This window comes from Mirounga leonina, unplaced genomic scaffold (genome assembly GCF_011800145.1).
Source record: "Mirounga leonina isolate KUSES-001 unplaced genomic scaffold, KU_Mleo_1.0 Mir_115, whole genome shotgun sequence".
Lineage (NCBI taxonomy): Eukaryota > Metazoa > Chordata > Mammalia > Carnivora > Phocidae > Mirounga > Mirounga leonina.
In genome coordinates this window covers 91,809,421-91,824,707 of record NW_023270268.1, presented here as the reverse complement: position 1 = coordinate 91,824,707, position 15,287 = coordinate 91,809,421, and the positions used below count along the sequence as shown (strand labels likewise).

Sequence of the window (15,287 nt, the reverse complement as noted above, 5' to 3'; positions counted from 1 at the left end):
AGAAGAAGTTAGGGTGGGCTTGCTTCGAGCTCTGGGCGTTGGCTGTGGGCGTGTGTGCCGACTACTTCGTGTGTCAGCGTCCGGGGATCGTGCATATGTGTCCATGGGTCTGTGTGCAGCAAGATGTGTTCGTGGGCGGCTGTAGCATGTTTCTGAGCATTGTCTACATGACCTATCCCTTGAATGCAGAGTTCTGTGCTGGAGTAATCTGTTGGTTTTAGTGAGTTATTAAACTCTCTGGGTTATTATCTACAGGAAACATTCCTCCCTCACCTTTACTTTCATTGTGCTATTTCAGAAGACCCTTAGGTCTTCGTCTTGGAGTTTTATGTGAATGGGTTAAGAGGCAGCGTGGTCATACGCACGTGTATATTCAGAATGTGTTCTCTTCGCAAGCATTTCTTGAGTGCTTACTTTGTTCTACCCCGCACCAGGCACTAGGCCTACAAAAATGAGTGTGTATTGTGGGCACGCGTATGCAGAAACTGGTTAGTGCTGAAACCCTCTGTGGCCATGTTGGTGAGAACGACATAGCTCTTTGAGGCTGGATGTGATAAGATGCAAGACTATGATTTCCGATAGCTCTCATAATGATATAATGAACACTAGGAATGAATTGGTTTCTGTTGCTTGAACTCCTGTGAGCCTAATTTGTAAAAATCAAAAGTCTAGTTGGTCAAGAAGGCTTTTTTTTTTTAAAGATTTTATTTATTTATTTGAGAGAGAGAATGAGATAGAGCATGAGAGGGGGAAGGGTCAGAGGGAGAAGCAGACTCCTTGCTCAGCAGGGAGCGCAATGCGGGACTCGATCCCGAGACTCCAGGATCATGACCTGAGCCGAAGGCAGTCGCTTAACCAACTGAGCCACCCAGGCGCCCCGGTCAAGAAGCCTTATAACTACCACTTGTGTGAGTTTTCCAACAGTAGCATACGTCAAAATCACCTGGAGGGCTGTTCAAACACAGATTACTGGACCTAATCCCCAGAACTCCTGATTCAGTCTGTCTGGAATGCTGCTGAGAATTTGTATTTCTTTTTTTTTTTTTATGTTATGTTAGTCACCATACAGTACATCATTAGTTTTTGATGTAGTGTTCCATGATTCATTGTTTGCGTATAACACCCAGGGCTCCATGCAGAACGTGCCCTCCTTAATACCCATCACTGGGCTAACCCATCACCCCACCCCCCTCCCCAGAATTTGTATTTCTAATGAGTTTTCAGGTGATGTTGCTGCTGCTCGTCAGGGTCTACACTTGGAGAACCAGTGGTATATGAGAACCCTATCTGCAAAATATTTGTGTTAGCGGATTAAAGCATTCTTTTCTAGTTTAGCTAATGTATTTGGAACAAACAAGCATAACCATCAGAATAATCAATTGCAACTAACATCCAATTTTGATTCCTGGCATAATTGTGCCCACCCCTACCCTGTCCTCTATGTGGTTTATAACCTTCCTTTGAAAAAAAATTTTTATTGAAATAAATTTCACATAGCATAAAATTCACCATTTTAATCATTTTAAAGTACACAGTTCAGTGGCTTTTAGTGTTTTCACAGAATTGTGCAACCATGACCACCATCTAATTTCAGAACATTGCATCACTCCAGAAAGAAACCCCATACACATGAAGCCGTCTCCGCACATTTCGCCCTCCCCTGAGACCCTGGCAACCACAAAGCTACTTTCTATTTCTAGGGATTTGCCTCTTCTGGACATTTTATATAAATGGAATCATACAACATGTGGTCTTTTGTGACTGACTTCTTTCACTTAGCACATGTTCTCTGAGGTTGATCCGTATTGTTACATAATGTCAGTGTTTCCTCCCTTTTTATGGATGAATAATATTTCTTCTGTTGTATACCTATACGACATTTTGTTTATCCATTCATCAGTTGATGGCCATTTGGGTTGTTTCTACTTTTTGGTTATTATGAATAATGCTGCTGTGAATTCAAGTTTTTGTGTGAACACATGTTTTTATTCTCTTGGTTATATACTTAGGAGTGGCTAATGTTTCTTTTATCTTTATTTTAACTCTCCCACTAGAGATGTATTTTTTATCATAAGCTATATAAATCCTTTTTGAAGGTAGGTGAGAAGATGCATTCATTCATTCATTCATTCATTCATTCTTTTGAATCAACCAGTAAATGGTTGGGGACTTATTCTATGCCAGGAATGGGCGCTCCCCATACATCATCTCATGGACTTACCACAACAACCAATAATGTCATCAACCTTATTTTATATGTGAAGAACCGGAGAACCAGAAAAGCTTAGTAATGGCCCCAAGCCACACAACTAGTAACTTTGAGACTGAATGTTGAACCTAGTTTTTCAGCCCATTGCTCTTTCCTTAACTCTATGCTGCCTCTATGAGGAGAAAAAAATAGGAAAACAGACCAATAAACCATTGTGGAGAATAAATGACTTTTGGGAAATGTTCTACTCGACAGCAAATCCTATCCGTGACTGTTAGTGTTAAAGCCGTTCCTGATCGTAACCCGGAAATGCCTTTTCTCTTTGTGACCATTGCCTCGATCATCTTTTGTACTGTATGTTGAAATCCAGTTTACTCGTGAGACTTTAACTCTTGATTGCCTCTAATGCTTATTATACAGTGCATTTCATTTAAATGTTCTTGTCATGAATTCGTACGGACTTCGGTAAGATAGCATAGTTAATGTTTACACAAAATGGAAGAAGCCATACCCTCTGGAATTTTAGATTTGGAAATAGGGCTCTATTTCAAATTGGAAGGATTTTAGTAGTCATAGAATCCAATACTTTTGTTTAATAAATGAGAGCAATAAGGCCAGAGAGATTGTGATATACCCAAGATTCATTAAAACATAAATATGCATTGAGCAACTTCTAGGTGCCAGGCCCTATTCTACACACTGTGGACACAACAGTGTGCAAAATGGCAAAGATCCTGCCCTGCAGATAGTGATGGTTTAGTTGGGAAGGCAGGCAATATACAAGATTACAAATAAATACATTATCACTTCAAAGACAAATACTGTGAAGAAAACACAGCAGGTTAATGCAATGGTCAATGATTTGGTGGTGGTATTTTGGTACAGAGTGGCCATGGTCTCTGAGGAAGTGATCTTTGAACTGAGACCTTTTGACAAAAGGAACCAGTCATGTGAGGATCTGGGGGACGAATGTTCCAAACACAGAGAACAGAGATTATAAAAGCTCTGAAGTGGAAAGGGGCTCATAGTGGTACAGAAAGTAGGCCAATGTGGCTAGAGCCAGTGGGGTCTCCAAAGTGGGGTGCCCCACCCTGGGGGGCACCAAGGACTGAAGTACTGAACCACAGGTGTTGGAAGAAACTATTAGCATTTCTTTTTCATTTCTTTCTATTGTATATTTTGTAACTTCTATGATTTTGTATGTTTTCTGTTATATATAACAGAAATTATATATAATTATATATAATACAGTGGTATATGTGTATAATTTACACATGTGTAATTATATACATGTGTATATGTGTATAATTTATAATGAGAATATATATTCAAAAAATTTTTACTGTATATTTTTGTAGACCACTGGGTCTGTGGGCAAAGAGGAGAAGGAAAGCAAATGGAAGGTCAAGCTAGGAGTTTGGTTTGTTCTCAGTGCCATGGGAAAGCATTTGAGGATTTTGAGCAGGGAGTGCAGGGTCTGAGCATTCTGACAGTGGTGTGAGGGAGAGATGGAAAGGCAGCAAGTCTGGAAGCAGGGAGACCAGCGAAGGAGCAATGGCAGAAATCAGGTGGGCAATCATGGTGGCCTGGACTAGCATGTTAGCAGTGGGTGGAAGGAAGGTGGCTGGATTCAGGATGCATTTTGGAGGTAAGAATCCTAGGACTTGCTTATGGGCTGGATGTGGGAGGAGGTGGTACATCAAAAAAAAAAGGAATGAATGAAAAAGAACTCTTCCAGGTTTTGGCTTACAGCTGGGTGGTCCATGGTGCCATTTACTGACTTGATGAAGATGGGAGAAGGTAGCAGTTTAGAGGTGAAGAGCAGCAATCACAAGGTCTGTTATGAAATGATAAGTTAGAGATACCTGTTAAACATCTAAGCAGAGACAATGAGCAGGCCTTTTAGGATACTGCAGCCTGAAACTAGGGGTAAGTGTTATACCAACTGAGGTCTCCTGACCCCACAGTGTAGGTTCTTCCCATTGATCCAGTTGCTCCCAGAATGATTGAATTTTTTAAGTAAATAAATAATTAACAAATCATAAATAATCTAGAATGCAAATATTAAGAGTATATAAAATTTAAATATTTTAAACTCCTTGGGATTGAGTTGGAAAACTGGGTTAAAGTTGGAAACTTTACTGAAAAGATTTTAGGATCGCGGATTTACTTAATTGCAGTCCTGCCGAGTGACTGCCATGTGCTCTCCTGCCTGGAAGAACCCCAGTATTGCCCACCGTCTCTGTTTTCTACAAGGCCCTTGTTCAGTGGTTTTATTTCCCTCCTCCCAGAGAGGGTCATGCTCTGCAAAGAGAAATGGTGCCATCAAGATGCTTTCTGAAAATTAGGTGAGTCCTATACAAAAAAAGATTGCTTTAGTCTCAGTTGGTCCAAGTTATCCTTGAGTCTTTCCACACCTTCTGAAGTTACAGAACACTGGCCAGGTTGCCAGAGGCTACACAGAGCCCAACCTGGACCTCCTCTTCTTTTACTTAGATCAAGGTTTCTCAGTTTGGCACTACGGATGTTTCGTGCCAGATAGTTCTTTCTGGTTTTTTTGTTTGTGTGTGTGGTTGGGTTTTTTTCCCTTTTTCCTTTTCCACGCTGGACAGCCCCCTTCAGCGCTCACAGCCCACCAGGGAGGAGGTTGGGCGATGGTTCGGGACTGCCCACTCCTCTGGCATGGGTCCACTATGAGAGGCCCACAGAGAAGGGCCCGCCATTAGCGTATCCCCATGTGCTAGTGCCGGAGAGTTCTTGTTGTGGGTGCATTCGCGTGCTGTGCATTGTAGGATGGTTAGCAGCAACCTTGGCCTCTAGATGCCAGCAGTACTCCCACACGTGCTTATGGTAACCAGAAATGTCCTCAGACACTGCTAGGTGTCCCTGGGGAAGGGGGGAGGGTGGGGGCTGCAAAAGTGCCCCAAGTTGAGAACCAATGACTTGGAGAAAAGAGATGCCCTTGGACACCATTGATCTATCATCATCACTTCCATTTCTTTAAACAAAAAATAAAAACAAAAACAAAAAACAAAATAAAACCCAAAACCATAGAAAGAAAAGATTAGCTTGCATACACTTAACACCACTGAGTAGTGAGTAAAAAGCCAGCTAGCTATCTTTTAGGGAATAGTGGAGGCCATAAAATGTCTTTTCACTGCAGGGATATAAACCTTAGTGATCTAGGGAAAGTATAGGCTCCCACGTTAAATCGTCTTGGAGTGTGTGTTCTGTGGCAGCAGAGAGCAGGAACGGTCTCCTGCCTTGTTCTGGCCGAGTGAGGCCACGTCTGTGGCTGGACGTACATACATTCCAACCTGGCCAAAGTACTAGGCAGTAAATGCTCAGTAAATGTCCTAGGAAGGAAGGAAGGAAAGGAGGAAGAAGGGAGGGAGGGAGGGAGGGAGAGAGGGAGGGCCCCTCTCTGAAAAGTACAAGAAGTACAGGTTACCTCCTGAAGCCCTACATGCTTGCTGGCTGTCTGGCCATGAGGTGGTCAGTTTCCTATGTTCGGCCTCTGCCCCCAACCCCCAAATCCCCCAGAAGCCTCCTGTCAGGGGGTCAGGAATGGAGGCGCTGTGGATGAGGAATCTGGCTACACCCGATGCACAGGCCTCCTTCCATGACTGAGCTCTTTTCTTTTTTGTATAGAAAACCCGCCCATCACCAAGAGCCTGACCTTGCCAGCCCTCTCCTTGCCCATGAAGCTGGTAAGCCTAGAGGAAGCTCAGGCCCGGAGCCTGGCTACTAACCATCCTGCTCGGAAGGAAAGGAGGGAGAATAGCTTGCCTGAAATTGTCCCTCCCATGGGCACCCTCTTCCACACTGTTCTTGAGTTACCAGACAACAAGTAAGCAGCGTTCTCTTAAATTCTGGGGAACATTTGGGTGGAGGGGGACAGAGGAAGTAGTTATGCAGTCTCAGGGTCACAATGACAGCATGGGTTGGGGGTACTGGCTGGGTCGGGATGTGAGGGAACATTCCAGAAGAGAAGGGAGCTGTCTCCACAGCTCTCTCTCACTGGTGATTGATGTCTTCCCTCCCTGCCGCCAAGTTATCAAGACCAGCTCTCCCACCAGAGATCCCTAAGTACCATGATGGGGGTGGGGCTCATAGGGGTCAAGAGTCATGGCTAAAATCCTTTACTCCTTAGTTTAGACAAAACAGTCTTGACATTTTCAGAAGGAAGTTTGCTGCAATCAACAACTTGACCCCCTCCCACCAGCCTCCGCCTCCAGGTGACATTATAAAAGTCATAGAGACGAGTGGAAGATAAGCTAACAAGAAGTGCCACTCTAGACCAAGAGCTCTGGGCAGGTGGCTTGGGGACACACTTGCCTGGCTTCCGTTCCTCCTTCCATGCCTGTCAGGGCCCTCCTTCGCCTCCAAAACCAAACCGAACATCAGTTTTATTCATAGGATATTTTCTTTCTTCGTTGCTTTCTCTGTTGGAACCCTGGTCTCCACTCAGCCCCCTTTCCTTCTCAGCTTCACAGCCCACTCTAAAAAGTCAACAGTGATTGAGAGGAGTCCCAAACTCCAGGCAGACAGTAGGTGGTGGGGCTGGAAGGCAAACTTTTCACGGGAGACTGTCATCCTCAATGTTTGGTCAATAGAAAGAGGTATGAAAAGAGGCACCTCGGTCTTCTTGTCAGCATGATCCCCAAGATGGTGGGGCTATTTCCCTTTGGGGAGGGAGGAGGAGTGCTGCCACATTACACACCAGTAGGGGTGTCTGTCACAGTGCATATATATGCATTATGGGAATGGCACACGTAGACCTCACCTGGCAAGAAACCCCTCCGTTTCCTGAAGTACATGGATCATGCTCTCTCTAGACTGAGCCCCATTACTTCACTCCCTAAATCCCTGGAGAATAAGACTTCCACCCAGGGATCAGAAAGAAGAGTACCCCAGGAGGACCATCAAGTGCATTTTCTCTGTGCCTTAGCCACACTTGGGGTGCACCATACCCCAACGTACGCAAGCCTATAAAATACATCCAAGGCCAAGTGCTTGGAAAAAAACTGGGCCAGATTCAAAAGAAACCACCAAGTGTTGCAGATCTATCTCTGATTGATTGTAAAAACATGTTGGGCTTGAGATCTGGGTGGTCTATGAGAACCCTGTGGAGAAAAGGTCCTTCGTGGAACCCACAAGTTGGAGGGTTTCATCGTGGAACTTTATGAAGTCTGATAGCTGGGCGAGCCCGAGTGGGGCAAGGTTTCTGGTGACCTCTGGTGGCCTCAGGCCCTCCGGACCCAGTCTAGCACTCTCCTTTTCTTGCCTCCTACTGAGGCAGCCTGGCGAGAGGCATAGGGAAATGGGAGTGAAGCCAGAGACACACTAATTACCCTCTTCCTTTCTCTGCAGTGATCTTTGGCCACACCCAGCAGCCTCTGACTCTCCCAGGCCAAACTCTTTTCCATTCTCATCCACCCCTTTTTCAGTCCACAGAAGTCTTCACCAGCCCTTTCCTCACCTGTGGATGACCCAGCAGGATGGCCAAAGTGCAGGGGGCATATCGGCACTGAGTTCTTTGGTCTTTAGTGTTTACTCCTGCAAAAAAATAGGTGTCTTTGAAAACCCAGGACTCTGGTGCTTACCAGAATTCCTAGAACTGTGTGCTTGCTTGTGACCTCCGGGTCTCCCACCCATCTTGCTTCTGTCTGCCCTCACACCTGCCCTTAATAGCACACCTTTGCCCCTTCCCCTGAGGAATGTGAAAGCCTAGCTTGTCGTCCAGGGCATCCCCAGATAGGGCCAGACTCAGGCTCAAACTGAATTTTAGAGAGGAATTTCCTGAAATGTCAGAGCCATTCATAACCAAGAACATGACTGGGGTATTCCTTCTCAATGTAAAGGTCCCACTGAAATGACCAGTCACCAAACTAACCCTTTATTATGGCTTGGCTCTTTTAGAAGAAAGCTCTCCAGTAAATCGAAGAAGTGGAAATCAATATTTAACCTGGGACGTTCTGGATCAGACTCCAAATCAAAGCTGAGTAGAAACGGGAGTGTATTTGTGAGAGGACAGAGGCTCTCAGGTAAGAATTACTAGCAGTTATGTTTTATGAGATGTATATTGTATTAGAAAAACTCTGTTCAATCCACCTCCTGGTCATTTTCTGTTTCCATCATTCCTTCTACATTGATTAATTGAACTATACTATAAGGAAGATCTGTCCCTTCTCCCTCATGACTCATGCCAGGGTTATAATTTTTAAATAGGAGTGTTGCATTGTGGGAATGATATCTGAATAATTAATGGGAATTAGAGCAGGAAGGAACTGAGGTAATCACGGTACAATGGGGAATATAACCAATTCAGCTGAATACTGTCATAAAGGGAAGTCCAGAGAAATCTGCCACAATGACCTTTAGTGTGATAGACTGAAACTCTTGATTTTTTTTTTTAAATGGGGGGCAAGCATTATGAAAACAAGCTGTAAAAGGTAAATGTACAAATGCAATGAGCAAACTTTGGATCCTTTGAAAAAAGGGGCTACAAATGATAATTTTGGGGACAGGTAAGTTATTAGATGATATTAAGGAATTGTAAATTTTCATAGGGTGCTAATGGTCCTTAGGAGGTCTATGCTAAGGTTGAAGTATTTATTTATTATTTTTAATATTTATTTATTTGAGAGAGAGCACGAGCGGGGTGAGGGGCAGAGGGAGAAGCAGGCTCCCTGCTGAGCGAGGAGCCCAATGTGGGGCTCAACCCCAGGACCCCGGGATCATGACCCAAGCTGAAATCAGATGCTTAACCAACTAAGCCACCCGGCACCCCAAGGTTGAAGTATGTAAAGATGAAGGGTCAAAATACTGAAACTCACTTTCATATGATTTAGCAAAATTAAGTACATAGGTAGATACAGATACAGAAATAGAGAAAGCAAATATATGGCAAATGTCAGCCTGGGTGGTAGGGTTAGAGATCTTCAAATTTTGTGAATGGTTGAAGTTTGTTTTTTTTTTTTAAGATTTTACTTGAGAGAGAGAGAGGGAGCGCACACACGAGTAGGATGGGGGGAGGGAGAGGATCTCAAGCAGATGCAGGGAACCATCCCATGACCTGGAGATCATGACCTGAGCAGAAACCAAGAGTCCAACTCTTAACCGACTACACCACCCAGGTGCCCCTGAAGTTTTTAGTAATAAAGATTTTGGGGGAAAATGAATGCTTATAGGAAAAATGAGAGAAAATATTTTGAAGGACTTTCCTTGAAGCCAGTGATAACTGTGTGCCAAAGACAGACAGACATTAGAAACCTTCACATTTGCCTCCTGGAGTAATGAGGCATGTTATGGGTTATAGCAGGTCCAGCGACTGGAAGCAAGAGGACATCCAGTTCAACTGGCTTATGCAGCGAGGGAACTTACTGGGCTCTGTAACTGGACACCCAGACGTAGGGGAGGCTGCAGGGTTTAACACAGTGGCTCTGTCTCCAGTCCCCCATTTTCCTCAGCTGTTGGGTCATCTTCACCCCCAGTCTGGCTTCTTTGCCGCAGCAAAGTGGCTATAGTACTTCTAGGCTTTACCTTTGACTGTCACTACATCCAGAAGGAGAAAGAACATCATTTCTGGTAGCTTGCTCCTCAGAGCAGGGACTCTTCTTTCCCAGCAGCCACCCATCAGAAACACCCCCCAACCCACCCCCATCTCAGTTGCCTTCACTGAGTCATATGGATCAATCCCTATGGCCAAGGCAGTGCCCTGTGCTGACCGGCTTCGACCTGGCTTCCTAAACCAATCACTGGCATGAGGAATGGGATGCAGCCAAGAAGTACAAGGGTTCTGTGAGAAGGAGGAAGGGAACTGATCCTGGGTAGGCAGCTACAACCTTCACCGTATGAGGAAACATGGCTTTCACCAACTGGAAGTATCTCCGGTGAAAAGGGCAGGTTGCCACAGGTATGCTAGATCAGATACAAATCAGAAATTAGGATTCTCAAAGGAGAATTTGAGGGGAGGAGTACCTGGCAAGAAACTCCTGATCTAATAGTAAAGAGATTTGCTTAAGCACATCAAAGAGCATTTCAGTTACAGAATCGGTGATACAATGAAAGAAGTTTACCACATAACAAAAAGTCCAAAACAATAGAGCAAAACAATGAATAAATGATCTGCTTTGATCCTGCCTTAGGAAGATTTCCAACACCCCCCACCGCCACCCCCGCCGTGTGGTTTTCAGAAGGAAGAAGTCCAAGGTGCTGGATCAAATGCTAGTCTACTCACAGAATGCACAGGATGTCCCTGGCCAGGGGGTCTCAGCCTGGCTGCACCTCAGAGACTCACACGCATAGCACTTTTGCCTCAGGAGGTCTGTGGGGAAGCCAGAGTCTTGGTGATTTTTAGAAAGTTCCCCAGGTGATTCTGAAATGCAGCCAGCGTTGGAAGCCACTGGTCTAAGGCCTCGTGAACAAACTAATCAGAGACGGATCACTGGAATGGCTGAATTTTGATGGGCTGCAGGGGTGAAATGAAAGAGCCATCAGTGTCAGTGCAAGTGGCTCTCTGGCCTTGACCGGGGGTCCTAAGTGCCCACTTTGCACCAGAGGAGTGTTGCGGGGACCCTCAAAACTAAAGACCAGGGGTGGGGCCCGCTTGTGGTCACATCCGCCAGCATGCTGTCTGTAAGTGACACGAACTCACTATTTGTGGAAATAATGCATGTGAAAAAAGTGAGTCAGTGGATTAGCATATTTAAATAATTTTTAAAATCTTTTCTAAACTCCATAACTAAGGGAATTTTAAAAATTGATTCACCATGTATAGCTCTGGGGATTTTTTTGGAGGGGGGCAGATGAAGGGGTTGTACTGGAATTGATGCATTATCCCGCAGGGAGAGTCCAGGGAACTCTCCAAAGTAAACGCCTTTCAGCAGGGAAGTCCCAAAGCCATAGGGATAATCTAAGAGAGGGGACTTGAGGACCCCAAAGCTGCTGGAAAACTGGGAGATGTACCTCCACGAGGCCAGGACAAGGTCCCAGACAGAAAACTATGAGCTAAATATAGTCCTGGGCCAAGGAGCCCTGAGTGCTCAGTTACTTAGATGGAGCCAGGGAATCCTTGGGGACTGTTCCCAAAAGCAGCTGCTATGGCCACCAAGGCTACAAGAAGCCGCATCGTCAGAAAGAGGGTCCAACGTGAAACGTGAACACTGGTGGCCGTGCAGAGAGAACTGTCGCCCATCCTTTATCATGACACTTAGTGTCATCAGGTCACGGCCCTCAAGGCTGACACATGAGACCCAGAGAAAGTCCAGAAATACAGCCTCTGGAACACAAGGGCTCCCACTCAGCTCCCAGACTGCCCTCATTCCCCTCCTGGCAAGCTCGCTAGGAGGAACCATCTTTCAGCCACTTCAGCTCCCTGAGAAGAAGCGATATTTTGAAGTGCCTAATCCCGTGCCTGGAATAAGTGTTTACTTATTTAAGCCACACTCTTCCCCAAAGCTGCCTCGGTGGCTTATCAAGGTGCACAGAGGACACCAGGCGCATAGTAGGTGCTCAAAAAAGGTTGGTTTGGTTTGGATCTGCTCCAGGGTGAGGCCATTTGGAGGAGGAACCAGCCCACAGACCTCAGGAGCAGAGCTGCACGTGGGAGAAAGGGGCCTTCTGTCCCTGGGGCCCCCTCCCTTGCTGTGCCAAATTCCTGGATGCTGTCAGTTGGTGGCTGCAGCCACGAATCCTGCTCTCCAGCCTGCAAGATAGGGGGGATTGCCTTGAGCCTCATGGACCCTACCGCCTGGATGAATCTTTGTATCATAAAATTTGGTTCAGGACTCCTCATTTGCTAACAGCTATTTGACAAAATTGGAATTTACCTTTATCTGTAAAATATTCATGAAACTTTGATCTAGAAATGCCCTGTTTTTATAAGCTCAGTCCCATTATGAAAGTAGGAGGATCCAGGGTGGAATGGAGGAATGTTTTCCAAAGGGGAAAATTATAAATACTTGAAACACTTTACTAAAGAACGTTCTCTTGTGTCCTTACAGCCTGATTTTTGTTCTGAATGCTTCCTCTCAATATGCATTCATCAGGGATATTTTTTCTTTTGTCTTTAGTGGAAAAGGCTACTATCCGACCGGCTAAAAGCATGGACTCACTGTGCTCAGTGCCTGTGGAAGGTGAGCTCTCACAGCCGCTTTCAGACCTGGGGATTACCACTGGGAGACAGGAGCTCCTGTACCAGACCTGCCTTCACAAGCTACCTGCCTTCTGGGCTCGTCACAGTCCCCCCGGACCCTTCCTGAACCCAACGGGTTCACACCGCCCTTGCATTAACCACCTCCCTCCCCCCCCCGCCCCACATGACACCACAAGTCTTGGCCTCAAGGGCCATCCTCCTCCTCCCGCCTCCCTCTAACCACACCTGGAACCGGCAGCCATTGTTCATGCAAATCTGAACCGGGTAAAAGGGCAACACCTGAGAACCAAGGCAGACGAGGCCTCCCCATTGGGCATAAAGAAGAGCCCAGCACTGGTTTTTACCTCCTCCTTCGGTGCCTAGATTCGTATGTGTCTTGAATTTGCATGGTTCTTCACATCGATGGGCACTGGGCAGCTTCTCTGCCTCTCCCAGTCTCGGTTTCCTCGCATGTTAAAGGAGGTCATTACACTTCTCCTCCATAAGCAGCCATGGGAATTTTAAACCTAATGTTAACAGAAGATGCCCAGCAGAGCCCTTAGTATCTCGTGGGGAGTTTTTCTCCCGATCCCAGGCGACTCACGTGTTATCTCGCAGCTTGTTTATTTCCCATCGGGATTCTTCTCCTCTTTGCTTTCACTTTTAAGTCCGTTGGGAACTTTGCTCCTCACAACTGGGCTTTCTAACTTGTAGTTAATTTACATTTCTAGTTTCTCACCCCCTGAATCAGCAGCAGGAAGCCTGGGAAAAGGGAGAAAGGTCTAGCTGAGAACAGCATTTGTCTCCTTGCTGGGAAATCAAACCCCTGTTTGGGTCCATCTGCCAGAGGAGGCTTGAAACAACACATTTTAAAGTTTTAAAGTAAAACAAAATTCTGTTATTTTGCCCTTTTTGTCTTCTTCATTTTGAGCAAACATCATTCTGCCATCTGGCATCTTTTTATTTTTTCTTGATCTACATTTACTGCTGGGTGGATGACTGCTCTGCCTAGCACCCTTAGCCTTTTGGAAACTGCTCCCCCTGCAGAGTTTAAAACAAATGCATGCATACGACGGCATCCTGCCAACATTCTGTGGACATGAGAATGTTCTTACTGTCTCGCCAACCAAATGTTATCTGTCTCTCTTCAGAGGGCTATGCCCTTATGACAATGCTATGCCTTTCCAGTGCTCAGGTGTTGGGCACCGTCCCTCACTGGAAGGCTGTGTCACGGTGGGTGCGCCCAGGCTGCTGACCGTGTGTGTGTTTGCTTTTTCACTAGGGAAAGAAACCAAAGGGAATTTCAATCGAACGGTCACGACCGGTGGATTCTTCATCCCAGCGGCAAAATTGCATTCGACCAATACTGGCAGCTCATGTGACCTCAGCAAGCAGGAGGGCGAATGGGGCCAGGAGGGGATGCCGGTGGGGGCGGAGGGGGGCTTTGACACGAGCAGTGACCGAAGCCAACTTCAGGGCGCCCAGGCCCGGCCCCCACCTGAGCAGCTGAAGGTGTTCCGGCCGCTCGAGGATCCGGAGAGCGAGCAGACAGCCCCGAAGATGCTGGGTATGTTCTACACTTCGAACGACAGCCCCAGCAAATCTGTCTTTACCAGCAGTCTCTTCCAGATGGAGCCCTCTCCCCGCCACCAGCGCAAGGCCCTGAACATCTCCGAGCCCTTCGCCGTGTCGGTTCCACTGCGCGTGTCAGCGGTCATCAGCACCAACAGCACCCCGTGCAGAACACCCCCGAAGGAGCTCCAGTCGCTTTCCAGTCTGGAGGAGTTTTCTTTCCAGGGGTCAGAGAGTGGAGGTTGGCCTGAAGACGACAAGCCGCTGGGAGCTGAGACCTCTACAGGTAAAGCAGGGGAGGGAGGGTTTCTTTCCATTGCAAGTGATTAAAAAACAGACGTAAACTTGTTTAAACAGAGTTTGCAGGACAGTGCAGTGAAGTGGTTAACACTGTGGGCCCTGGAGCCAGATTGCCCCAGTCTAGTCTCAGCCATTTCACTGCCCAATCTTTAGCAGCTGTGTGCCTCAGCTGCTTGAGCTGTAAAATGGGAATGATGTTCCTAATCATATCTTCTTCATAAGTTTGCTGGGAATATTAAATTAGTTAATACACGTGAAGCTAACGGAACAGTGAGTAATACATAGTAAGTACTCAGTAAATGTTGCCTATTCTTTTATTCACTCATATAGTGAGAAGACAGGAGGAAAAGCTCAAAGAATTCAACGCTTCTAGACTCAACCTCTCTCCATCCATCCCTCCCTCCCTTCTACCTCACATCTGCAGAGAACATGGCTAGCAACCCTAGCAATGAGAAAGGGTGTCTTGCTCCCAATTTCCATATATCAAATGCAGGGAAGACTCTGATTGGGCCTCCTTGGGTCACATGCCCAGCCTTGGACCAATCATGGTTGCCAGGCACTTAGGGTTCTAAGATTGGCTAAGCCGAGTCTCTGAACCATCTCTGGAGTTAGAAGGGCTTCTATGGTCAACAGCCAACTGTGAGCCACATGAAACAGAAGTAGGGAGAACCTCAAAGGGAAGGATGACTGACAGACACACCAACAAATGCTCAGTGTGGTTTAAGCATATTTTCATTATTAATATTAGCTAACTTTTTTTTGAACAACTGTTATGGTATCAGGCACTGTCCTAAGTGTTCTATATGTATTATCTCCATTCTCCTCGCAACAGCCCTGTGAGGTGCAGGTAGTTATTATTATCCCCATTTGCTTAGAGAGGAAATCGGTTCACTTGCCAGATGACTCAGAGCAAGGAAGTGGAAGAACCAGGATTTTATTTTATTTTATTTTTTTAAAGATTTTATTTATTTATTTGACAGAGAGAGACACAGCGAGAGAGGGAACACAAGCAGGGGGAGTGGGAGAGGGAGAAGCAGGCTTCCCACGGAGCAGGGAGCCCGATGCGGG

At 46.0% G+C, this 15,287-nt stretch overlaps 1 protein-coding gene and 1 non-coding gene across 2 annotated transcripts in view; one reads left to right on the top strand and one right to left on the bottom strand.

Moving 5' to 3' along the window:
- ARHGAP31 (Rho GTPase activating protein 31) overlaps positions 1-15,287 on the top strand; it is a 103,463-nt gene that overhangs the window by 76,653 nt on the left and 11,523 nt on the right. Inside the window, exons 7-10 of the mRNA XM_035000108.1 lie at positions 5,861-6,059; positions 8,132-8,256; positions 12,286-12,348; positions 13,630-14,205. Of these exons, the coding sequence (XP_034855999.1) occupies positions 5,861-6,059; positions 8,132-8,256; positions 12,286-12,348; positions 13,630-14,205 (963 nt within the window). The remainder of the gene's footprint in view (positions 1-5,860; positions 6,060-8,131; positions 8,257-12,285; positions 12,349-13,629; positions 14,206-15,287) is intronic.
- On the bottom strand, positions 4,812-4,948 carry LOC118007202. The gene has a single exon (XR_004678329.1). It is a non-coding gene; the product is annotated as a small nucleolar RNA SNORA42/SNORA80 family (small nucleolar RNA).